Source organism: Cyrtonyx montezumae, unplaced genomic scaffold (assembly GCF_038088225.1).
Source record: "Cyrtonyx montezumae isolate F1298 unplaced genomic scaffold, pur_monq_1.0 scaffold_4, whole genome shotgun sequence".
In the NCBI taxonomy this organism is placed as follows: domain Eukaryota; kingdom Metazoa; phylum Chordata; class Aves; order Galliformes; family Odontophoridae; genus Cyrtonyx; species Cyrtonyx montezumae.
Window position 1 is genome coordinate 26970150 of NW_027072045.1, and position 26044 is coordinate 26996193.

At 41.8% G+C, this 26044-nt stretch overlaps 2 protein-coding genes across 3 annotated transcripts in view; one reads left to right on the forward strand and one right to left on the reverse strand.

Moving 5' to 3' along the window:
* Positions 1 to 10212, reverse strand: part of SYNPO2L (synaptopodin 2 like) — a 31488-nt gene extending 21276 nt beyond the window's left edge. The window contains exon 1 of the mRNA XM_065746057.1: positions 9917 to 10212. Coding sequence (XP_065602129.1) covers positions 9917 to 10021 — 105 coding nt within the window. The 5' untranslated portion in view covers positions 10022 to 10212. The remainder of the gene's footprint in view (positions 1 to 9916) is intronic.
* Positions 10213 to 11467: 1255 nt separating this feature from the next.
* SEC24C (SEC24 homolog C, COPII coat complex component) overlaps positions 11468 to 26044 on the forward strand; it is a 33146-nt gene continuing 18569 nt past the window's right edge. Inside the window, exons 1-5 of one of the 2 annotated variants that reach the window (XM_065746764.1) lie at positions 11468 to 11570; positions 18926 to 19127; positions 22036 to 22119; positions 23937 to 24036; positions 25502 to 25680. In XM_065746764.1, the coding sequence (XP_065602836.1) occupies positions 18953 to 19127; positions 22036 to 22119; positions 23937 to 24036; positions 25502 to 25680 (538 nt within the window). In that variant the 5' untranslated portion in view covers positions 11468 to 11570; positions 18926 to 18952. The remainder of the gene's footprint in view (positions 11571 to 18925; positions 19128 to 22035; positions 22120 to 23936; positions 24037 to 25501; positions 25681 to 26044) is intronic. The other variant, XM_065746765.1, reaches the window with a different exon arrangement.

Genomic DNA, 26044 nt, shown 5'->3' on the forward strand with positions numbered 1-26044 from the left:
TGCAGAGTGAAAAGGACAACAGTGTGCAATACAGAAGGGATGGGACCTAATGCACAGCGTCGTCAGTAGGGTGCAGTCTGCAGTCTGCTGGAGGCCAGGCAGCCTCTGGACAGAGAGCAGCACCAGCCTGTCAGTATATGACTGCCAGCACAGTGCTATGGAGACCTTGAACAACACCCTGCAGCCTGTACATCTCATTCTCAGGGAGGGCAGCATGGAGCCCTCGAGGCCCCAGGCCAGGCTCACTGCCCTGAAGGTCAGGCTGCCCTCATGCTCACTACTTGCTCCCTGTGTCTGGAAGGTGCGCTCTCCTGGGTGCCCAGCAGCCTGACGGAGTGCCACTGACAGGATCTGCTTGCACAGGCTGCGGGCAGAAAGGATGTGCCACCCAGTAGCCCTTCTGAAGGGTATGGGAAAGGACATGTTCAAGGCGAGGTTGGATGGGGCTTTGAGCAACCTGGTCCAGCAGACATTATCCCTGCTCATGGCAGTGGGGTTGGAACTATATATATTTTAAGGTCCCTTCTGACCGAAATCATTCCATGATTCTGTGATTTCAACTGCATTTACGGAATCCCCATATCAGAGCCTGATTTATGCTACTGGAAATATGAATCAGTGTGGAATACTGGAATTACAAATTAATGAAACACATTTACACAGAAGTTTGTCCCTCTCAGTGCACTCACACCAGAGACTTCTGTTGTGATAAAACAGCTCGTCAGAGTGGTTTAGTTGTCTACAGTGCCTGTGTACATTCATGTACATTTCCTCTTTTCCTTTATTAGATTAATCTGTTCATCTAATTGATCATATAGAATCTGGTGGGAGAGAAAGGACAGAAGCAGCTGAGAACAAAAATGAAAAGAGTGAATGCAACAAATGGAAGGAAGAAGAAAAGGTGTTCAAGGGAAGATCAGTGCTAGGCCAAGAGAGCTAGGACTAGGATCTGGCTGAAGATGAATTGTTTTAGTGCAGCTCTGAAGAGACAAAAGGACATGCTGGTTATTGGATGTGTCTTGGGTGAATGCAGCCTACCTTTTGGGAACAGAATGCAAGGGAGAAGGGGTCAGATGCAACTTGGCAGCATCTGTTCTTCAGTATGGACTATATTTAGGTGGTGGCATGTTGGGAGTGAACACACACTGTCATGCTAAGAATAGAGTAATCCTGATAGTAACTCAATGGCTTCACATCTTGCCTGTGTATAACCCAGGGAGCTTGTCTTGAAACTGCAACCATCCTCCCTGCTGGCCACCACACTTTCTTCATAAGAAAAGGTATTGTGCTGTGGGTAGACAGAAGGTCTGCAGCACCTTTCATGAATGTACTATTATAGGCACTTCCCCTGTGTCTCCAAGGGACTTCCCACCTCCTCCCTCATAAGCAGAGCACGATCTGTACAGCAGAAAGACAAATTACAGTACTGCTCTACCATCTAACCTCTAAAATCTTTCCAGCAGCAACCAAGCAAACTCGAGCCAAGTAAGAGTTGTATATTGACTACAACTGGACTTTCCCCTTCCCTTCTTTGCTTGTGTCTCACATCACAGGGCTGTCCTCCATGCAACGCTCCATGGCAATGTGGCAGCATTTAAATTTCATTCCCAGTGAAGTGAAACGTAGTCTTGTCACAGGGTTCCATTGGAGCTGTAAGCCGCAGTATAAAGCGTTACTGAAAGGGAATGAACTCAGGCAGGATCTGAAGAGCTAACATCTGGGTCTGCTTCCAACTAAACATCAGTTTGGTTACTGCAACAATTTGGTTTGACTAGGCTAGGGTCTAATCTTTTTCTTGTGCAAGGAAAGATACCTCTGTGGTTAAAGCAGTAGACTGGCATCCAGGAGACCTGAGTGAGTTTTTGTATGATCTTCTAGAAAACTCAGACCGTGAGCTGTAAAGGATAGCAATCTGGTAATCAGGAATTATTTCAGTAGTCCTTTGCTCTGACTCTTTTATTTGCCTTAGCTGCTCACCAGAACATAAAGATCCAGTAAGATAGCTTTTCTATGCCTTGCCGATTGGGGATCTGAACAACATCACATCTTCATGGCAATGCTATATTTTTATTCGAGAAGAATATTTACTCTAAGCCATTATAATTACACTAATTATTATAATTACACTTCTCAATTTAGATCCAATAACTTCCTGCCCAAACAATTTGTTCCAGTTAAAGAGGTGCCACTGCATGAACTGTCTCTTGGTAAAGCAGTTCTAGTGTTCCTGCAGACCTATGTCAAAGGTCATCCACAGTGAAGGTTAAGGAAGAGGTGTTCATCCAGAGAAAAAAGGGAGAAAACATACATTTTCTGGAATAGTAAATGAACACAGAAAGGGAGGGTGATGAAATAAGGTGTCCTGAACAGCAGGACAGACTGGGTGATTTCTGGACAAGAGGATTGGAAATGGAACCTGGTGGTGGCAAAGGATGCTCATGCTAGACAATCCATTAAATGCAAACAAGACTTCTTTAGTTTCCTACCAGCTAGAGTGTACTGGTAAGGGCACTATTGCTATTCCAGTACTGGAGAGAGAAGACTTCTTCAGTGCACTGGACCTAATTCTGACTCCTCCCAGTGAGTACACACTGATACAAAACAATGCAAGCTATCAGCAATTGTTAGTTTACTCTCTGGAAACAAAGCACCTTAAAAACCAGCATTTTTTTGCAGAGAATACAATAGAGAAGAACAACCCCAAAGAATCCCCCTTCTTTGTCTAGGCAAAAAAATTTAGCATACTTACAATTTCATGTGTTATTTCACTGAATTAAACCAGTCCTGGTCTAAATCACAGTCTTTAACTTCACAGTAAAGAGTCTGGAGGGAATGGCATAGCCAGAGGTCCAGTTCAGCCACACAGCCTGCTCCCTGTGCTTTTTCTGAGAGGGAGTGCCCAGGTAAAGCTACTACTGCCCTTGCAGCTAACTCCAAGCCCTGGTGATGTGCAGAGAATTGTGAACTGGATCATTGGCTGATATGATCAAAAATGGTGATTTGCAACTATGACAATATGGTTTTCTCTTCAAGCCATCTCCTTATGGTTGACCCAGAGGCCCTATCCCCTCATCTCTGCTTGGAAGGGCAAAGCTCCCCTTCCAAGCATTGCTCCCTGCTGTCCCACTGCTGTGCGCAGCTTGCAGCTCCTTGGACAGATAGCAGTGCTTGGAGGTACATCCCCTTTCAGTGTATGGTGACTGCGGCCCAGCTGCCCCTCAGAAAGCCCCTTGGCACCACAGCCAGAACTCCCTTACTGGCAGCCAGTGGTGGCACCTGTCTAAGTGCTGACAGGTCATAAAACATGTACAGGAGCACTCCCAGAACTGCCTAAGGCACTCCTTCCACAGCACCGACAGACATACTTGGCCCTCCAAAACTATCATTAGTGACTGCTGTAGACCACGCTGCCAGTAGCACTTTCTTAGGCGTGACATTCAAAGCCCATGAGATCAGGTAAAGACCAGACCAGTCTGTCCACCTTCCACTGTAAGGACAGGAAGACAGAGTGCTTGCAAATCTGCAAGCTGTCAAGCCTATCTGGGTTAGAGCTGGCAGCCATCAGCCAGAATGTCATCCAAGCAAAGGTGAACAGGACAGAGCCAGGCAGTGGATCACAGGGATCAGTGCCTGGCTGATAAGCCTATAGAATATAGGCTGCAAGGCATCCACCATAGGAAAAAGGAGGAACAGTGAATTTGTAGCAGAGAAACATGCAAGAGGTAAGTGAGAAATGGTAGAAAGAAGGTTGTGATGAATTGCTCTTAAACAACAAAATAATTGTTGCTTTTGAAACCTATGCAGTCCAGTGTCACTGCTTCCCATAACGATTCAGTCAAATGCTGCAGTGTTTGTACAGAACAGAAAAGCAAGAGGAGCTTGAGCTATCAGGGCCACTCCCCTGTTTTTACATATGCCAGATTGCTTACTCCACCTCATTTGATTTTAAAAACACTCTCAGTTGTTTGTCAGGATTGGAAAGAAAATTGTTGCTGAACCACCCTGGTGAGTTACCTCAGGTCTTTCTGTGCACACTTGATCAGTGACAGTGCTGTCCTTCATTTGAACAGTGCTGCTGCTGTTTGCCCGGTAAAAGCAAACCTATCTTTCAATCTTTGCGCTAGGTGAAATAATTCTACTCTCCTCCTTTCCTTTTCTGTAGTTGCTCCATCTTGAATTATTTTTTCTTGAAAGTGGACAGCTCCACAGGTGTGATATTTCCAGTGAATTCTTACTTGCACTGCAGTCAGTAACACCAGTGTCTTCCTATCTGAGCTACACACAGCTCATTTGCAGCTCACTTGTTTGTCTTAAATTTTTGTTTTGTTTTGTTTACAGAAATGTATAATTCTGCTGGCTCTTCATTTTCATGTGAGGCACTAACGTCGTAAAATCACAGAATGGTTTGTGTTGGAAGGGACCTTAAAGCTCATGCAGCCCCAACCCCCTGCCATGGGCAGGGCTGCCCCCACCAGCTCAGCTGCCCAGTGCCCATCCAGCCTGGCCTGGAGCACCTCTGGGGCTGGAGCACCCACATCTCTCAGGGCAGCCTGTTCACATGGCTCTGATCTTCCTCCTCTACTATCAGTATCAGTTGGAAAGCTTCCAGATTCCATTTATTTCTTCAGTATTAATTGTGGACCAGACTAAGCATCTTCCAAACTAAGTACAAGGGCCATCTGTGTTTTTTTATAGCCTTTCTTCTCCACAAAATAAATCTTGTTTATAGAAGGTCCCAAAAGACAGTTTGCGTGCACTTGTACCATCTGAAAATTGCCCAGTTAATCTTAAAAATTCTTTCTCTCATAGAGCTTCATGCTATATTCCCACTTTGGCTGCTGATGAACATAAGTTTAACTTACAACTTTTCTGAGAACACCCATTTCACATTTTGTCTTGCTCCATGTGCCTTTGCTGCACATACCCTTCTTCCATATAAATCCTCCAGGAACGTGATGGTCTTGTTCTCCCTTTCTGTATGATGTTTTCAGAATGGATGAACCATCTTATCATTACAGCTTCTTCTTACAATAAATGCTGTACTTGTTAGGACAATGTGTGTTTTCGTCAGCCTTTCTAAAATAAAAAACCTTGTCATCAATGGGCTTTTCTTGTTTCTCACTTTTAAGCTTGTTTACTCTTCCCTGCTGACTGTTCATGGCCAAAGATGTCATGTAAGGTGTTGCTACATTGTTGTGTTGCTAACACACAGCTACTGAGCTATTCAAATTCACCATTAGTTTGGTGAGGGGTAGTGGGAATTCCCATTATCCTTTATCTGCTTTCATGGGTAAGAGTTCATTATAAATTATAATAAACCAAATGTGCAAGCACAATAATTCAACTGATTTTGGTCAAAAGGACATTGCAGTAACTAAGAACAGAGTGAAGATTTTTCTTTCCTCTTTGGGTTCTTTACTGTTATTTTTTCCCTTATTTGTTTCTCTAGTTCCCCTTATTTAAACTTGTCATAATTTCTGCAGAATTATTCATGTTCTCTGTTGATCTTTTATCCTGCTGTGTCTCTGCCTGCTGAGTGTATCAATGGCTGTTATTCCTTTGCTTACTCATTACTGAGTTGATATTTTAATATAACCTTAATTTAAAAATCATCTACTCTTTCCTACTGAGTGTTCCCCAGACACTAATAAATTCTCTTTTGCTTCTTGTTCATCTCCATTCCTACAGTATCTGTTATTATGAGACTGAATTGTTATGGTACCACTATCTTTCATAGACACATCAGACATTTTTAGCACACAGGCACTGCAAATGACTGTTTAGGCAAAACAAAATATTTAGTATGTGCTTTTGCAAGGAAAGTTTAAGACAAAAGGAATAGATGCAATTACAGATCTGGAACCATGTAATCAGTTGAAGTTAATATTAACATTTCAGTCTTGATTATGTTATTTAAAATTGATCTTTTTCATCAGTATCCACTGGGCGCTGCTTAATGGAAGAAGCAATGTGTTCTTCCCTGATTCTGAGCAGACAGAGCTATTTGACTCCACTAAGGTTACCTGCATATGATGCTAGTAACATTTAACCCAAGGAGCTGTCCACAAGGTGCGTAATTGCAACATCCTGCTTCAGGCATGTCCCTGAACCCATAGCCCATGGGAAGTGAAACAGCACAGAAGCTCTGTGGCAGCTGGATCCAGCACGTGAACATCCAGCCCCTTTTTTACCCCTTACTGTTAATGAGTTTAGAATTGATCCCTTGTTTTATCCAATGGTTTAACACTATTGCTGTGCATCCTTCCAGTCTACAGAAAAAATGGATTAATGCTCCACTTCCAACATGTTCATTTACATTATTCAGTTAGGCAAGTTGCATACTTTGCTCCAGAAAGGACAGTTTAGAATGCATGTGCTCACTGTGTATTCTTAATTATCTGCAGCTTGAAGAAAGAAAATATTTAAGCCATCAATGTGAAGAGCTTAAGGCAGTCAAATAGAGATCCTCCAAGAGAATAGAGAATAATGTTGAGAATATTCTGAGGAGAGGGGAGAGAAAGGCAGGAGAGGGGTGAAGATGAAAGCATGGACCAGATTCAAATAATTTTCAGAAATAGAAGATAGTGAGAACAGGAATTAAAAGTGAGTGGGGTTATAATAATCTTCCATATAGAGAAACAATAAGAATTATAGGACAAGGGGTAAGAGATGCAAGCTGGAACATAGGACATTCCACACAAATATGAGAAAAAACAGGTTGCCCAGAGAGGTTGTAGGGTCTCCTTCTCTGAAGACATTCAAAACCTGCCTGAATGCATTCCTGTGTGACTTAATCTAGGTGTTCCTGCTCTGGCAGGGGGGATTGGATTAGATGAGGATTAGATGATCTTTTGAGGTCCCTTCCAAGACCTGATGTTCTGTGATTCTATGAAGAAGATGATGATATAAATTTTGGAAAGAAGAAAGGCAAGAGGAACTGTGCCTGTGTAAATTGATCATGTAAGATAATTAAATGTGTAGGGATTTGTAATACAAGAGAATAACTGTAAACAGGAAATCCTATGCTGTGCAATGTTTATAGTCTTTGGAATGCCTGGCTGCATGACATTATTGCATCTTCATTGGAAAACAAGTAAAACACTATCTGTTCACAAATACATTTATGTGTAGGGTAACACACCAGGACTGTTAATTCTCATTCACGTGCATACTGATAATCAACTTGTGTGAAAGAATTTCCCTCTACACTGCATGACCAGAAAATCAGATGCATTGTTGAAATGTCCAGTTTCTTCTGACATACCTTGTATGGCAGGAAACAAAGGAAACAGGAAGCAGGAGACGGACTGGCCATTAACCTAGTCTAGTATAGCAATTCAAGCAGTTCTACATAACTACAACATAAACCATTTCTACACAGTTACTTGTTACGGTTGATTTGTTTCCACGTATTGGGTCCAAATTTACTTTTCTTCTGCTTATCTTTTCTTCATCCAAAATGGCATGAAGAAACAATTTGATTCATCATCCAATGGTAAGCATCTTTCCTTGCTGCTACTCCAATTATTTTCATAGTTGAAATTGCCTAAACTGACACCTGGAATCCCTACAGACACCCAACTTCCAATCTAGTATTTCCTGGGAAGTACAGTATACTCATGTCTATATCTCCTTTCATATTTCCTACAGATTAATCCACATTCCTGTTCTGCCCTTCACCATTCTGTCCTAATAGGTTTTTCTGTAAGAATCAAAGCAAAATTAATAATTTCCATTTTGATAAACCAAACTTTTCTTGGTCTAGCACTTTTCTTTTTTCCCCAAGAGGCTATTCTTTGACAGCATTCAGTTTACGAATAGACCTTTCGTATTTATCTTATCTGCCTTTCCATGCACGAACAAAACATTCCTCAGCACACTAACAAACGTTGTGTTATCTGACCTTACCTCTGTGAGGCAGGCTCAATCTCAGTGACACCTCCCCATGACCCCATGTCCTGATTCTGTGCAATTCCACTGATCCCATGGATGGAGGCAGAATGGAACGAAGTGCACAGCCATGGCCAAAGACACCCAGCTCTAGCAAAGCAATGGAGCTCTAACAACAACAAAAAATAATAATACTGCCCAGCTTTTCTGCATGGTAACATAAGGCCACAATCTCTGTACATGATTCCCTAGTGATGGGACCATTCGACCATTCCCACCTTCAGTTCCTAGAATATCCAGACACCACTAATGACCTTAAGGTTTCGGGAGATGCTTTGCATTGTTGGCATTTTTACTCAGATTCCATCCTACAAATGTTAATAGCAGACTCCTAACTGCAGAAGAATGAGAATGTGAACCTTCAGTTCAAAGAGACAAAAACTGGAATTTAAACTTCTACTCTCAGCAAAGCCATCCAGAGGACAGTCAGGTTATTGCATGCCTGCTGGGGGTTTACGTTCTTCTATGCACTTTACTAGGTTCCCAGTAACAATCATTAAGTCCTTTCTTTGGAGACTGATTAAACTATTGCTTTTACAGCAGTATTTATGGTCAACTGGATGCTATTAAATTCTGGATAATAATAGCAAAAAATGATAATCATAAAATCAGTCCTGCAAAAAGAATGATTTCTACTCAGATTTGTATCACTTATATTTTCCATGTATCCAAGTATTGTAAAAATGTGTATATTTGCATTGCTAGTCTTAAGGCATGATACCAAGTTTGAGGTGAGAGTTCTAATTCGTATTTTTCTGAGAAACCTACAAAACCATTCACCTTAAGGTGCAGCTTAGCATGGGTAATGGTTAGGTCTTGCTGCTGCTCTTTTGTAACTAGTCTAAGTCCCTCAGTATGTCCTGCCACTTCAATCCCAGTTTCTTGTCCATTGGGGAAAAAAGTGAGTCAAAACAATCCTTCAGAGCTTACGTGGCCAAAGAAAATCCTGTTTTGCTAACAACCACCAGTTTCAGATACCTGATTATTTCTCTTCAGCACCTGAAGCTCCATGAATATGTGCACTTTTCCTGTAGAAAAATAATCTTTCTCAATGTAAGATACATCCACTCTGGGCCTTGACCTGGGGTCACAGAACATTTCATTTTGAAGTTCTCTGTCAGAGACACAATCTACTTAGGGAAGCAGAATGGGCTTGGGCACAGTATTTCTTCATTCCTGCTGCTGGGTGTCTTCCAGGGAGTCATTGGAAGATATCATTGTATCAAGGCTAATGCAGCTGTTAGGAGCTTAATAAACAGAGGACTATTTTATTTTTCTTAATTTTTAACCTAATATGTAGTCCTTCTGTCAAGAAATCAGTAACAGCCATGGATTTAAATGAGTTAAACTCATACTTCATATTTGCTTCTTTTTTGTTATTTCACCTCACTTGCTAACAACTGCTTTTCTTCTCTTCTTTAAATTGAACCTGTATTTGCAGCTTAGACCATCAAAAATATTTCTTTCAGACAGCATTAAGAAAATTTCACAAACAGCAGACCTTAAGAAATGAGCATCTATTTTGGAACTGGAATATAATGAAGAGTTAGAGACAGTTGAATTGCAATATGGCATTCGTTGCTTTGATTTCAATTACTTTTTATTTGGTTGGATGCCTTAGACAAGTCCTGAAGCCTCCATGTGTGAGCTCTTTTCCTGAATTCACGCCATTGTTTGATCAGTACTGACAAATGGGGAACATCGAACAGATTATAAACTGTGTGAACTATCCAGAAAGTAAGCTGCCCTTCAACTGACACTTCCACCTTAGCAGAATCCATTTCAGTACCCACATCCCATCTCACACCCTGCCTGACCATTCCCCCCAAGTTTTTCTTTTAAGATCTACTGTCACACAAAGGAGTTCAGGCACTTTGTTTACTGGCAAGATGATGCCTGACTCAGGAGGGATATCTGACCTCAGCAGAACAACCCTGCCCTCTCAGTTCACATCTTGAGGTCCTACCTTTGACACTTGAAGGGGTCTTTTCTGCTCAGAGCCCCCTTGCAGCCGGAAGCCCCAAGGGGCACCTCCAGAGAGAGTGATGAGCATTTCTTCTTCAGCTCCCATGATTTCTGCACTTTAGATATTTTGTCTTCCCACCTTCAAAACATGCTTCAATTCTTAACAGGTAGTATCTTCCATTTCCATCTTCAACATTCACATCACAGTTTTCCGGTCTCCTGAAAGGCCCCCTTCTCACTTTTTCCTTCAAGTTCACACACACAAGAAGAGAGTTGAGACTGTCAAGCCCAACCTTCCCTGCTCTTCTGCACTCTCAGCTGCTGCTCTGCCTATGATTAGACATTTGATTCTGCCGTTGGTAAAGGGCCAGAGTTGTTCTGCACACGTGTCATGTCAATCTCACCCTCAGTGCATGGATCTCTCACCAAAGCATGGCTGAAAATAGCTCACCTCCTGTCTCTCCAGAGCTTCATCTAGTACTCTTTAAAGCTGGACGCTTTTCAGGAAAAAATTTATTTCCACATCCCTTTCCAAATGTAAAACTGAGCCACCCAGCACTTTGGTTTTCATTATCAAGGCAGCTTTGAGCATGGATGTGACACAAGCACAAACTTTTCTCAGGTGACCTGAGAAACTGAACCAGAGTAGCCAGCAAGTGGCAACACTCTTCACTTGTGCCTTCCTCATGCAGCTGGAAAGCAGGAGTGTCCTGAAAACCACAGGCAGACTGGAGATGTGCTCCTAACTCTCAGACACACTCTTCAACCAGTCCTAATATTAGACACGGGGACAAGAATAGCCAGGATTAGCCACACATATAGGATTCAGACAGCTCCCAGCAGGGGACCTCATATCCAAGCTCCTCGATGGAACAGAGCTGCACGCAGGCTCTGCACCAGTTTCTCTTCAGCACCACGAAGGATGAGGCCTCCTAGCCATCCCAAGCCAACCCAGCTCCTGGGAGTTAAGAGGAGAAATAAAATCCACACTCTCCTTTGTGCTACTGGGTTAAAATGTAGTTTTATTTAATGATCTTAAGAACAAATTGACCTCTTTTTGTTCTGCAAGTGCTGACGAGAACAGCCCTCGGCAATTAATGCGAGGTCCTGTGCCACCCACGCACTATAACCCATCTAAGGACGCGGTTTTGCCGTCACACCACGGCTCCGCCACAGGCCAGCAATGCGGCACGGCTCTGCCTGCGCACTCCCAACTGCTCTTCCAGCGACACTGCGTTCCGCTGCCAAACCGGGCATCGCTGCGTGGGGCCGTTCACAACCTGCGCCGCAAGCGCTGCTCCGCTGCGGGGCCGCGGCAGCGACCCACGGGGCTCGACCCGGCCCCACGCAGGCGTCACGGCCGCACTTCCGCCCTCCCTTCCGCCCAGCGCCGTCCCGAGGCACCGCCATGGCGAGTCCACACGGCAGCGAGCAACTGCCGACGTGCGCATCCGGACTGACGTCACACCCGCGAGCGCCACGGCGCCTGCGCGGCATCCGGGCACTCTCGGGCGGGGCGCGGCGGCGGCCGGGGGTTGGCGGGCGGTGCGGACGTGGCAGCCGCCGGGCGGGGGTGCGGCACTTCCGGTGGAGCGGCGGGGCCGGCAGCCGGAAGCGGGCCCGGCAACAGCGCCAGGAGCGGTCGAGTAGCGGAGGTGAGCGAGGCCGCGGGGCCTTGTGATGGCGGCAGCGGCGGTACAGGGAAGCTGAGGCTCAGGTGCAGCTCTCTTTCCTCCGAGGGTCGAGGTGTGGCGGCGCCCGGCGGGACGATGCGCGGCGCTGCTGCGGCCCGGCGCCGCCCGCCTTCGGGAGGCCTGGCGGCCGGGCTGTCCCCTGCAGCTCCGGGAGCTGCGAGCCGGGCTCTGCCGCAGCTCTGACAGCCGTTGGGCTGTGGGACGGGCGGCCGATCTGAAACAGGCCTCGTCCTACCGGCCCTGTTTCTGTCAGTTGTGCCCGTTTCGTGCCGTTGGGGCCCGTGAGGGGCGGGTATCTCCGCACGGGCGGTGGGACTTAGTAGTTGCCCATCTGCGGCCTTGAAAGTGCGAGGGGGAAGGTAGAGGTGGAGGTGGTGCGGCCACAGCGTGAGTGTGGTCTTGGAAGAGGTGGTTCTGTAGCATTGGAGTTCACTTCCGTTTTTTTTCTTTCTTTTTTTTTTTTTTTTTTCCCCCTGAGCAGTGATCTTTGGAATAGAATTAAGATTCCTTTTATCTTATTCCTGCGGTGTGTCAGGTACCTTCCAGTTGTGTTGTGTTAGCTAACTCTGAATCTTCTCGCTGTTAAAAGACCAACCCAAAGGCCTGTAGGGAGCTTGTTGGGAACTGTCACGTTGCAGCTAGAGTTCTGCTTAAACTTACTCAAAATGAGGCAGACAAAAGTTGTTGCTGAAACCTCAGAAGTATCTGCCACAGTTGTTAACATTTGTATGTTACTGTAAAAATAAATATTTCCGGTTTGATACGCTGTTAATTTCCTGCCATTAATGCGATTGTTTCATAAAAACATCTCCAGTTTTTCCTATTCCAGGTTTGTTTACTAAATATTTTGGTGAGATGCCAGGGGGAAAGAAATACCATGTGACATACAACATGCAGCGCCATTTTCTGTTTACAGACAGTGTGAAATCACATCCCTACAGTGAGGTGACTTATTGCTAATGTTGTCTTGACCTTACTGTTCATTAATGCAAAGCTGTCCTAAGTTGTGTTGGGGACCTTCTCCTTTGGCCATTTTTTTTTTTTCTTGTCAGAGAACAGATGCTCTGGTTATGGGGTTGATAGAAATGTTCTTGGCCAAAAGTCCTCTTTAAAGACCTGATTTGCCTTTACTGTACGTAAACATTTCTATGCACTTTCGTGTGGAATAGGTTTTTCTGGATTTACCTCTTTCTGAATGGTACAACTTTGGAGTAGAATCCTATATTGCTATAGAGACCAGAATGTGGAGGTTGATTATAAGAATATGACTTCTTAATATGCTGAGATGTTCAGTGCAGGTTCTAACTGCATGGCTAAAAGCTGAGTTCTAGCAGTGAACAGATGTCTGAAGGACTATTTCTTTGTGGTTTTTGGTACTTGTACATTTTGAGTGTTTTCTCCTGCTCCTGTAAGGCTAAATTTTCCTCCTGTAGCACTATCATCAGAAGGAGGGTCAAAACTCCAAGGAAAAATAATTGTTGGATAAGGAAGGGCAAGGTACAGAGAGTGACTGAAAATAATCAACAAGGTCTCACATTAGAGAAAAAGGTGGATGGTTGAAAATCTGTACTAGCAATGACTTGTGAATATAAACCTTGTTTTTTATGTTCAGCAAGGTTCATTGTTTGCATAGAAATCACTAAATGTATGAACTGGGCTGTTAGGCATTAGGAAAAGCTTGTTCTGAGCTTTTTTGTTTATTGTGAGCGATGGGAATTGCATAATGTGTGGTTGTGTAGAGAAAGTCAGAGTATAGAAGCTTTGGATGAAAAAGGCCTGTGTTACAATGTGTGTGCAGAAAGCTTGTGTAGCAGTACAGTATGCCTCTGTCTTATTCTTTATTTACCTGTTTACCCCTTCATCTAGTCTCCTCTTCAATCTTTAAACTACTTTCCAAATTTTCCTGATTAATTGTACTTGTGCAAGGTTCACGGAAATGAGTCAGATTACTTCATGTGTTGTAACATGGATGTGGAGGTATAGATGAGGAAGGGAGAAGTCTTTCACTGTTTTTGCTGATGCGATGTTTTCAGTGACTTTTGCTTATGCTAACTGCTTCCAAGAGCAGTGTCCACAGCTAGGTGCTTTAGTATTTTAGAATCTATTTTTTTTCCCCAGCCTTTATTCCAGAAGTAGATACGTAAGTCAGTCCCACCTGGAGGTCTCCATCAGGTTTATATGCTTTATTGAACTAAATAAAAATCTAGTGGTAATGGTAAAGGTTGGAAATAGCAGTAGACTTGAAGTTAGGTCAAACTAAAATTTCAAATTCTGTATTTAATCGCCTTCGCACCTTTGTAACTTAAATGTTATGTTGAAACTTTCCCAAGATGGTGAATCAGCCTAACAAAGTAGAGTTGAAGGTGGCTCTTATTTAGAAGAACACAGAGTGATCACGCCTTTTATGTGAACAGTGATATATATATATATATATATATTTGTCCTGAAGATTGAAAGACCTTTTTGAAACAGACCAGGAAAGACTGGCCTCCAGAATTCTTCTCCAAAACCTTTTGTGTCATGAAATTCTAGTAGCTGTAATCTGTCATTTGCTTTCCTGAAAGTCTTCGGTGAAAATACTGAGGCTTCTGGACTTCTGGTATTAAATTGTAAAGCTTCGTTTTGAATAGTGGGTGTCTTACACCTTTCATGAACTGTTAAAACAGATCTGTTTTATGGCTGTGACTCAGAATGCACGGGTGAGGAGAAATGTTACTGATGGCGTAAGAAGTTGAGAATCTGCTGAGATGGAAAGACAGAGCACAAATAACAACAACCAAAAAAAAAAAAAAAGCCTCAACTAAATTCCAGTAGTGCCACTGGGATTAATTTGAACAAATGTATAGGATTCCTGCTGTTGTACCAGCCTGAGCACTTCCACCTCAATTTGCCAATCACTGACTTCCAAGGTGTGAGCTTCTCTTCCAGGATTTTCTGTAGAAAAGAACAAGTGCCTCTGGCATCTGAAGAGTCAGTTGTGCAAGTACTCATAGAAGACGTCGTGAAACTGTATCTGAAGAAAATATGTGTGTCTCCCTTTTAAAGGGTGATCTTATCTCCAGAGTTGAGGTCTTTGAGGGTGGTATAACTTTGCTGTTTCTCCAGAAAGTCACAGAGTAGGCATTTTAAAAGCACTGTAAGTAATTTTCTGAACTGGTCTTTGAGGATTCTGGCTGTCCCCTTCTGTCACATCTTTTTTCAAGGGTTTTGATTTCTCTGTACAGAAACCAAATAGGCATATTTCTTCCAATTCCAGCAAAACCCAACGGCTATGCTATCCTTCTCTTTAAAAAACAAAACAAAAAAAATCATCCAGGGATCAAGTCTCCCCAGAAGGTGAAATGAGAAGGTGGGACCCATAAAAAAAAAAGGCTCTAGCACCTATTGAAGGAAAGTTGTTCTTCTGAATGCCCTTCCTTTAGAAAGCAGTCAAGAACTGATGAGATCAACCAAATCAGTTTGAAAAGGGAATTAACAGTGAATGAAACTGGAGTATGAAGTTCTCCATGACTGGGGAGACTTTGTGATTGGAACTCATATGAATCACTAGTGTTGTGGCATTGGTTTTTTATTTATTTTTTTATAGGCTGTAAAAACTTATTTGTAATTTGCTTTCTTTGTATCCTAAGAAAACCTAGAAGCAAATAAACAATACTTAGCTTTTACCCTATAGCACTGTGTATTTTTCTCCCATCATTTTGTTTCTGCTCTGCATTGGTTGTCTACTTACCATTGTACCAGTATGTATTTTAACTGTGTACTGCAGCTGTTTTGACCAAAATTTCTGTGGTTGTTTGTCTTTGTACAGATGAATGGATGAAAATGGCATAGAGTGGTTGCTCTGTTTTGCCAGAAAATGATTTTAGTTATAAATATTAACAACCACTTCTCATGGTATTCCTCTCCAGCATCAGTCCTGATTATTTGAGCTTTCTGTATTGTAACTCATGAGTATGATATTCAGCAGTGTCTTTTACCTAGTATGTTTGGCTTATTTTTCATACTGTATTTCCACGTACGGATTAATATCCTCAGTATTTTCATTAAATGGAACAGACTGCTTTCTCCACTTATCCTTATCTGGTGTATGTATTTCATTCTTACTGTGACTTTTTTTCTTCACATCATAGGAAATAGAGCATGAAATCTTCCCTTTCCCATCATCTCTTCAAGTGACCAACTTCTAATTTACATGTATATTTTTTGGATGCAGGCAAAATGAATGCTGTTTGATAAAAATAACTAGTACTGAGGGAAAAGGAAAATGGACTCACTCAGTGACAGTCCTTTTCTGCCTCCTCAGAGTTGGATTCCCTTGGCCTTGCCCTTTGTGGTATTCCACGTCAGTGATGAGGAAGTGTACTGCAAACCTTATATCTAGAGCAGGTTGAGCAACTGAGATCAATGAAGCAGCCTTGTCCACAGCTTCAACACCGAGATAATTCTTGAGTCATCGTCTTCCTTTCTAGCCCCCTCCTTGTAGAAGAAATAATAGAAAGCTATTATAATGGCACTTGTGCTGTAGGGGATGTCAGCCTGTGCTGGCTGTCACAGGGACTAGCTGAAGGTTTAAGGTATATCTGCCTTTAGGGCACTGAACTGTAACTACACAGAAGAGATGGTTCTGTTTTCCATATTGTGTGGGTAAATATTCTAAGCCTTCTTCCTCTGGGAGATTTGCATTGGATGAGCTTGCCTCTCTGAATATTACTGAGGAGCGAGGGAGAAGCAGGTGACCCTACCCATCCAGGTGGGACATTGACAGGAGTGAGTAGGGGAAGGCTGACAGAAGAGTAGTTCAAGATCATCAGGTAGGATCGCCTACTGAATGTCAGTTAGTCACAAGTGGGACATGCCTGAGTTTTTGCCCCATTGTGCAATAGAATGAAAGATTGATCTTTTCCAGCTGTGTGGTAACTGGGCAAACATGAGATTTGTTGAGGAAAAATCCACGGTGACTCCAGAGTTTTGTAGGTATGACCTGTAAAGGGCATCCTAATGATTTTATAGCTCAGGAGGTGTCCTGATGGGTAGTGCTGCTTAGCCTGCGGCTCTTCCTGGGAGGAGGCCCCATCTGTAGGAACAGTGTCTGGAGGCCAAATTTCTTGTGCAGTGTACAATAAGCAGTAGTGAGGGGCAGGAAGGAGAGAAAGCAGCCTTGTGTTCTCAGCTGCTCTCGTAAAGCAGTCTTCAGCTGTTTTCTCCCTTGCTTTACCCCCAGCTTTGCAGGAAGACCTGTCCTGCTTTACTGGTTGTGCTGGACAGAAAATGACTGTGGGTAGGTGTGTGACTGCTGTGTGGTGACGTGAGTTGCCTGCCTGGGGAGGAAGAAGTTAACCTTCAAGGGAGATGGGAATGGACTTGGGTCTCAAAATCTGTATTTCCTAGTGCTGCAGCTGCTCCGGGTAGCCTGCTTTGCAGAGCTGTCAAAGGTGGAATGGGAAACCTCAGTATATAGCACTGACCCTCTTGCTCACTGTAGTTGTGTTTGGAAGCACTGTGGACTGGTCAAAACTACTGTCATGCTTCTGTGACACTTCATGTTGCTCTCAACAGTAAATTACTTTTTAAGTGTTTAAGAGAAGACTTTTTTTTTAATTATTTTTCCTAAATTAAAGCTCTATACAGCTTGAAAAAATAGAAATATAAAACTTAATTTCACGTAAAGTTAAATATCTACTTTTCAGAGTAAGCATTCACATGCTTAGCATTAATGTTAATACTTAGCTATAAGAGATAAATATGGTATGCATGTATTAAGCTAGCTGTCTTCTGTAAACAAGCAGGTCATTCTGTTGTGATGTGTGTTTTCACTGTGTGGACTTGAAAGTACTTACTTGTTAATGGCTGATTCATACAGGACCCTTTATTTTAGTACCCTTTGTTTGTAAATGTTGTGTCAGTTGCTGAAATATTGCTTTGATGTCATCTTTCTGATAATATAATAAGCCAGCCAGAGCATTAGGTGGCATACTGTAATCAATGAATAAGCAAAACAGCTCGGGTATTTGTTATCCGCTTGAGTTAAGCTGTAGAGTCCTTTTTGGGATTTAATTCAATTGGCTAATGGCTGTTGCAGCTGTATTTGTCTCCTCTGTGTTAAGATGTGATATTTATTTTCAGTGCAGGAGTTTATCATGGGATTTGGAGAAAAATGGAGGGAAAATTACTTTCTTTACCTTAACTTTCCATTTGTGTACGAACTGAAGTCTTAATTAAAGTAACACTCCAAATACATGTTTGTATACACTGCTGCTGTGGATACAGTCTTAGCTGAAAGGGATAGTAAGTGGCATGTGGAGTGTCCACAGGAGCCCAGGGGATACAAATATCTGTGAGAAGTAGACTACAGGGGAACCTTCTGCCAATGAAGCCTGGTCTGCTTGGCTCTGGCTTTTCTGCCTGCTTGGTACTGTGGTATTCTAAGAAATTCCTCCTTGCTTCGGGGTCTCCCAGTGTCATTTGTGATTTTGTCTTTATAAAGGTAGAGGAATTGGGAATACATCTACAGGGTCTCTTGTACAGCTTTTCTGAGAGACTTCTTTTGTGTATCTGACACTCAGTTCTTTCCCTTCCGTATAGCTCCTTCAGTGACACCTTGGCCTGTGATGCTTTTCTGTCTTGAACATCTGCCTTAGATGAGCATGCTGCTTGTGGACTACTTGAGTTTTCCGAAATTTATATGTGCACCAAGGACTTTAAATCATTAACTGTTAAAAAATAAAGCCTTGAGCTCCTTCGTTGTCCCTGTTATGGTTTCTTTTGAACAGTTCAAGAAGCAGTCTGTGTGGATACTGTGTCACTTGTAGCGAGGAAGTATGATCTAGTAGGGCAGTACAGAGCTTAAAAATAAACCTGTGCAGTATTAGTGAAGTGTTATGTTGAAGAATCTCTCATCTGAATTGTGAAGTCTGTTTGTTTGTTTTTTGTAGAGTCACAGAATGGTTTGGGTTGGAAGGGAACTTAAAGTGATTTTTGAGGGGAGAGTAATTCATAAAGTGTCGTAGGAAGCTTGATCATTTCTGCTTTGGAGTGTCAAATTATGAGATTTTTTTTTTCCTAAGAAGTTGATCGCAACTCTAACCAGTACAGAACAGTGAATAAGTGGATTGGAAACAGTTTATTAAATTACTGTTTTCTAACTAGCTGTTGTAAGGCATTTATCATGAAAAACTCTGTGAGAGTAAATGACTGCTAACATTTTAACTTTTCTACTATCTCAGGATCTCTCTACTGCTTTCACAGAAATGAGAAGTTGGCTAGTTTGGTTTTATGTCTGGTAAAACCCATTTCCTTCCCCCCTCCACATTTTGCAGGTGAAGTAGTTCGGGGATGTGAATACGATGAATGTAAACCAGCATACTCACACGGGGCCTCCTTATGGGCAACCTCAGCCTGGATATCAGGGCTACCAGCAGCCTGCCTATGGAGGACAGCCATTGCCAGGGGGTCCTCACACACAGTATGGAGCTTACAATGGTCTGATGCCAGGATACCAACAGCCAGTCCCTTCTCAAGGTACTTCTCAATCAAATCATATTGATAATCTCTGAATTGTTGCATTTGTGGAATTTTTGTTTGTTTCCTATCATGGTTCTGCATGTGCTCAGGTTATTGCTCTGTCACTTGTCTGTTCCAGTAGAGCTTACTCTTCTCCTTATAGCTCATAAAATTAATGTGTTGAAAAACTCAACATCCTTTATTTCTATACGTCCCTGCCCCCATGGTACTGAAGCACCTCAGTAGGGTAGTCTTTGTGAAGAGGTTATGCTGGGAGCAGCAATTAGGGACTGTAATGGATTTATAGCAGAGACTGCTTTATGTTACAGTGTACAAGGGTCTGTGTTCCATCTCAGAGCATTAAGACATATAGCTCTAGGTAGGATATATTTGGAAATAGCTTCTTTTGTAGAAGCTTCTTTAAAGGAACAGGAATTTTATGGGTATGCAGACATGCTAATGTATTGCAGAATTTTCTTGTTTCTGTGGGATCGTGTCAACTTTTTAGAAAGGGAAAATAAGCTTAAGCTTATGTATTTTTTTTCTTTACCAAAATAGTTCAGATGAAAGTCTAAATTCAAAATTATTAAAATTTGAGGATATTCTGGTTTTGAGTACCCACGTTCTGTTGGGAGATCAATAGTTACTTTAACATCAGTAATGTTGTAGAGAATAAAATACTATAGCTTTGTGTAGAAGTATATCTACCTCTTAACATAATATTGATGAATTCAAGTCCACCAAGATAAGCACAACACAGACTTTCACTCTGAAAGGTTTTAGATTTTGGACTGTTTTCCTAAGGATATGAGCAGTATGCTGGTCATGTTAATGATCTCTCTGTCAGTGCCCCTACAAATACACTTCAAACTTTTTGCAACATGAAATTTAAGCCAAGCTTGGTGAGATGAATTGAATGATCAAAATGCCTGCTGTCTTACTGAAACTGACAAATGTGTGAGACTGAAATATGTGTCCTGAGAAAGAGATTTCCAGGGGAGCTGAATGGTTGGTTCCCCTGCTGTTTATTTTGGCTGGAGTTAGTACAGTAGTGGAGTAGAAGAGGAGCATGTGGTGTGATGAAGAAGTGGATTATTCAGTTTTGTTCTATCTTCTTATTCTTTCCTTATTCCTCTTCCTCCTCTTCTCCTAGGAAGTCTCTTTCAGCATCACTTTTAATTAGTGAGCTTTGAACTAATTCCATGGAGGGTTTAAATTCTTATAAAAGCTCCAAAAGTCAGCACTGTGCAGCGGAAAGAAGCCCTGCTTCCTAGGAGTGCACAGAGCTTTGGGCATATTGGCTGCTCAGAGTAAGCGTTGGCTAACTCATGTTTTCTGTTTTGTGAGAGGAATGGGGAGGAATTGGACTTAGTTCAGTGAGAGAGAGGAGATTCAAGAAGGGCAAAGAGTATAGATTTGTTGGGAAAAGCTTTATCTGCTCTGCTCCTTAGAACAGACAAGTTTTGGCAGTCACTAGTGTGAAGAATGTTTAGGATCTTTGTGAAAAGAAACCAGTGAGTTTTTTCTATCAAAAACTATTTGCAAGTCTGAAAGGCATTTCATTTGAAGGGAATTAACTGTTTTCTTCTGAATTGTTCTGAAATTAAAAAAGCCAAAACAAACAACAGAAATGTGATTCCTGATTGATCAGTAAGAGTGTATCTAGACATCTTGATAATACACATATAAACATTTGGAGATTAAAAACAGACTGGTATTTCTGCCCTGGTAGTGATTGAATGGTAGCATGACACTGTGTTGGTCTCATGTGGATAACAGAGACATATTGCACTCCTTATGTCCTTCATTGATGTCCTGGGGAAAGGCCACCTGTGGTTTGTGGAGTTCCCTCTTGCTTTTTTATTTTTCTTATAAGACCTCCCTTCCTAAACATAGGAGAGAGATTAACAGGCTGTATTAAGGAAATCTTGTCAGGGGGCACATCTCATGGCTGCTCTTGCAAATTCAGGATTTCTGGCTTTAGAGGGAGGGAATGTAAAATTCAGAGCACAGCAGCTGGAATTTAACTTGATAGTAGGTGCTAAATGAGATCCTGGTAGAAAGGGTGACATGGTGTGCATTAACAAGGAGAGCAGATGGATGGTAAAAAAAAATAACTGTCTCTATCTCCATCTTCAGTATCTTCATCATGTTATGATTATTACAGGTCTTTGCAGCAAGACTTGTCATAGCTGGATAATATAGAGGGGAAAGAAAAAGAATTCAATGCAGAGACACTAGAGTGATGGGGAACTGAGAACACTAAGGGATAATAGGAGAATTGCTGATGTTACTCTGTGGGATCAGTGTAGTTGCCTTAAGGATGTATTTGAAAAATAGTAAGTAAAAAGTGCTTGGAAAACTGACTGAAGAAGAGTTGGCAGTACTTTAACATCCTTGGTCAGAGAAACTTCACATCTGATTTATATGACAAAACCTAGCTCTAACTGATGGAAATGTGGAAGTGTTGTACCGGAGGTTGAGATCTTGCTTGGAAACAGAAGTGGAGTACTGCTCTGTTAGCTGAGAATAGCTTCTTACCACAGTAAAAATGCTGAAAGATCCAGGATAATTTTGTATCGGTCTTTCACTCCTGCAATTGGTTTTGCTTCTAATGAGATCATGTAGTTGAAAGTGCAAATACAAATGCCTGTATACCAGTAATTAGGTTGCTTTTGGATTATTATGCATAGACTTAGTTCACAATGTTTACATTTGCATTCATGCTGATGTATGAGCCCTGTTGGTAACATATGTTATGGGCGGTAGAACAGTGAGAGGGAGTATAGAATAAGAAATAATTAGTAAATGTGTCATGAGTTTTTATGTATGTGATGCTTTCTGAACTGCAGACTGTCTTTAGCATTGGAATCACTGTCTTGGTGCTTTCTCTCAGGCTTGATTTACTGGTATTCTGTCTTTCCAGGTTATTTTCCTTCCTTGGGGTTCCCTTCGAAGGGCTCTCCTGTTTCTCTCAGCTCTGACACTTCTCTTGCACCTAATTTCATAGGTAAATGTGGGAGCGTTTGTGCTGTGCCACTCCTACTGTGGGAAAAGGGGTGGTTCTTTTAACCATCTTCTGTGCCACTTTCCAGTTCAGTAGGGTTTGTGTCTCAGGGGTGTGGGTACTTGATTATTCAGGCAGAGGTAATGCTTCCTACACTACTTGTCAGCAGCAGTCCAGAAACATAAATATGATCTGAAAAAATAGTTGTAGTATAAATCCCTTATGCCTGCAGATTCATAGATAAAAACTGACTTGTGACTAATGTTTTCAGAAGGCTTATTTCAAAACCTGTATAGGCCCATTTAAGTACTGCCAGGAATTAAAAAAAAACAACACAGAAACCTGTCTGACCTTGGAAAGAACTAAAATATGAGCTCTGGAATAAAAGCACTACAGTGAAGAAATATTAAAACAAACAAACAACACTGAAAAACAGTCGACCAAACAGAAAAAAACTTCCAGAGCCACTGGGAATTTGGTCTTAGAAGTCAGGATTTTTATAACTTGGATTTTCATCTAAGGACAAAAGTTTTTAGCCTTCTTGAATGTATCATACGAGCCTTATCTTTTAGGAATAGTTACAATTCTGGAAGCTGTTGCTTGAGGGTGTAATTTTGCAAAGCCATCAATCAAGATGTAGAAATCAGAAACATTGTGAGAAATCATGTTATATTTTTCTGTAGTTGAAAAGAAGGGTATGTTGGAAGAGTTATTTCCATTAGTGTCTTTGTTAAGAGTTAGGCAGTCAGAGCTGTGCAAAGTCCATGTAATCTCAGGACTTTAAATAAAATCACAGTCAGTTCCCATTATTCTGCAGTCTGCCTCTATTTTGAGGTCTGTGTTAAGTAAGGGCAGTATCTTGAAGGTGTTGAAGAGGAACTTAAGGGTTCCTCAAGAAAAATTAATCGTAAGATGAATAAACCACTGGATATTTGTATCCCTTCAAGGAATTTTTTCTCAGTGGTTATTTGAGCAGCCTGTGGTAATGGTTAGAGAAGTATATTTGTGAGAAAGATTAGAAAATTAAGACTTCTGAGGCTTTTTTGTGAATTAAACATGCATTTATCAAATTGTATACCTGGTATAGCTGCAGAAACCTGTAGTTAGAGTTAGCAAGCACGGTCATATCATTTCTTCAAATTATCAGAACTTCCAATATAGTCTTACTCAAATAGAAGCTAGAGGGTTTTTTTTTTGTTTGTTTTTTTGTTTTTTTTTTATTATTTTATTGTATTTTTTTAAGTGGATGCTTAGGAAGCAGTTCACTTTGAAAAATCAGAAAGTATTCCTGCTGCTCTCCAACGTTAAGAGTCTGGAACAATAGTCTGTGGTGATCCCTGCTAAGCTGGGCACAAAAACTGCTAGTAGAATGTAATTTTTCAGAACTGAATCTACTCATATGACACAGTCTTCAGGAGGGGAAAGCTAACTTAAATGAATGCCAGGTTTTATGTAAATACTCTCCTTGCTGTGGATAGGAACAATTGGATCTGAAGGGGTCGAAACTTAACACCTTTCTGACAAGAAAACAGTTGATTTTTCATCAAAAAATAAAGTTGTCTTTTGAAGGTCTTCCACAGCGCCTGTTTTCTACTTGATCTGTGTGGAGATGTGACTAGTGACAATGCATAAAATATTTGTTTTCCGTTTTGCTATTACGTAGTTGTGTAAATGACTTGCTGCTGATAGGAGTATTGATGCCTTAATTTGGCCATCCAGGCTCTTTATTTGCTTTTTTTCTTCCCCTGATTTTTCATGGTAGCTATTTCAAGCCCTTATTCCTGTGAATAATTTGTATTCTTTTTTTCTGTTCTCTCCAGCCAGTGGAACATCTCTTCCTTCTGGCCACCTGGGGTACAGTCAGTTTGTACAAGGAGATGTGCAGAATGGGATTCCAACCTTAACAGCGCCAATGCAGAGGTATATACAATAAGAGAAAATCATAGTGCTAGATCTCAACCATTTAGATCTTTTGTTTTTGCTATGGTGGACGTTTTTTGTATCTTACTGTTTGAAATACCATATGTGTACTTATTTGAAAACGAAGATCTCTGTAGATAAAAAGCTTGTGGAAAGATATTACCAAATCACAGAATTGTAGGAGTTGGAAGGGATGTCTAGAGATAGAATCTAGTCCTCTGTTAAAGCAGTTCCCTACAGCAGGTTGCACAGGTTTGCATCCAGGTGAGTCTTGAATATCTCCAGAGATGGAGACACCACAGCCTCTCTGGGCAGCCTGTTGCAGTGCTCTGTCACTCTGATGGTAAAGAATTTTTTTTTGTGTTAGTGTGGAACTTGCTGCGTTACAGTTTCTGCCTGTTCCTTCCTGTTCTATCATTGCTTGCCACTGAAATGAGTCCCATCAACTTGACTTTTGCACTTCAAAAATGTATGAGTAGTTATGAGATCCTCTTTTAGCTTTCTCTTTTCTGGACTGAGGAGTCATGGATCTCTCAGCTCTTACTTGTATGGGAGATGCTCCATGCACTTAATCATCTTTGTTGCCTTCCACTGGACTCTTTCTAGGAGATCTCAGTCTTTTTCTGAACTCGGGACTTCAGAACTGGACACGATATTCCAGATGTGGCCTCGCCAGGGCAGAGTGAAGGAGGATCACCTCACTTGACCTGCTGGCCTCATGCTTTTTAATGCACCAGTGTTATATATTATATGATGTCAGTTGACTAATCAAAACCACTTCTCCAAAGTCTTTCTTTGTGGCAGTCATTTGCCCATAAATGATTTACTGGTTGCCTTAATCTGTGTTTGGAAGCAATTGCTTCCACATGGTAGATGTGTTTGGTTCCTTGGCAGTGTGAACGGATCTCAGTGGAGTATTCTTCTATCTGTTACTATTGATTTCTGAGTATGTTCTGTTTTTGGTGTCTTCTCCAGAGGGATATTGCCATTTCCCATGAGGTGAAAGTGACAGCAGTCCTACTACTTCTTTCTGATTACTGGTTAAAAGGGAAGGCGATTGTTTTCTGTTGCCTTCTGGTTAAGCTCAGCATTGTCAGCTGGAGAGTCCAAATCCTTTGAAGATTGGAGCCTTCTTCAAGAGTTGTGCAGGCTCTGTTGTTTCTTATTATGTAGACTCTATTGTGGTATTTCTGATTTATTCTAATAACTGAAATGGAATTAACAAAAAATGTTTTTTAAACATAGAATTTATGTTTTAAGAACCAACAGATTTTTGTGATGAAAAAGATTTGGACCTTTGCAGGGTATGTAATTATTTTTCGTAGCTTAACGGCAGTGCTTAGTTTATGCTTCATATAAATTATTGATTAGCATTTATATGGTAGAACAACTTTTTAAAGGCATGGAGAATTGTAACCCCTTGCATAAGGGGAATCCAGTGAAGTTTCTCATCTCCCCTTCGCAGGCCGCCTGTTCCTGAGCCATTCCCGCCAGGCTCAGCACCTGCACCTGTCATCCAGCCATCTACGTTCCAGCAATATGGTCCCCCTCCATCCACTGTACAGCAGCTCAGCAATCACATGGCAGGGATGACAATTGGCCGTACTTCAGCCTCTCCTCCTCCCGCAGCTGGATCGGGATATGGTGAGGTTTTCTGGCTGTAGAAAATGTGATTGCTTTTAATCTGTGCTAGTAATTTTCTAAGTTTTGCTCGTGTCAGTGATTCAGTGCTGCACGTTGATGGAGGTTATCTGGATGTTGATGTCTGCCATGGTAAACAGTAGTTTCCTTGTCTGGTGATATCATCACTGGGGAAAAAATGAGCTGAGATTACTGCTGGGGTCAGTGTAGGAAGTGTTACAGGACATGAGGAGGAATATTGTTATATTCTATGTGTGACACACAGAAACATCCATGCATACATAAGTTGAGAGTCTATATGCCTTGTCACTCAGCTCAGTCAAAAAATGATAAGGAAGAGGGAGAGTTTTCAGATCCCTTCGAGGAA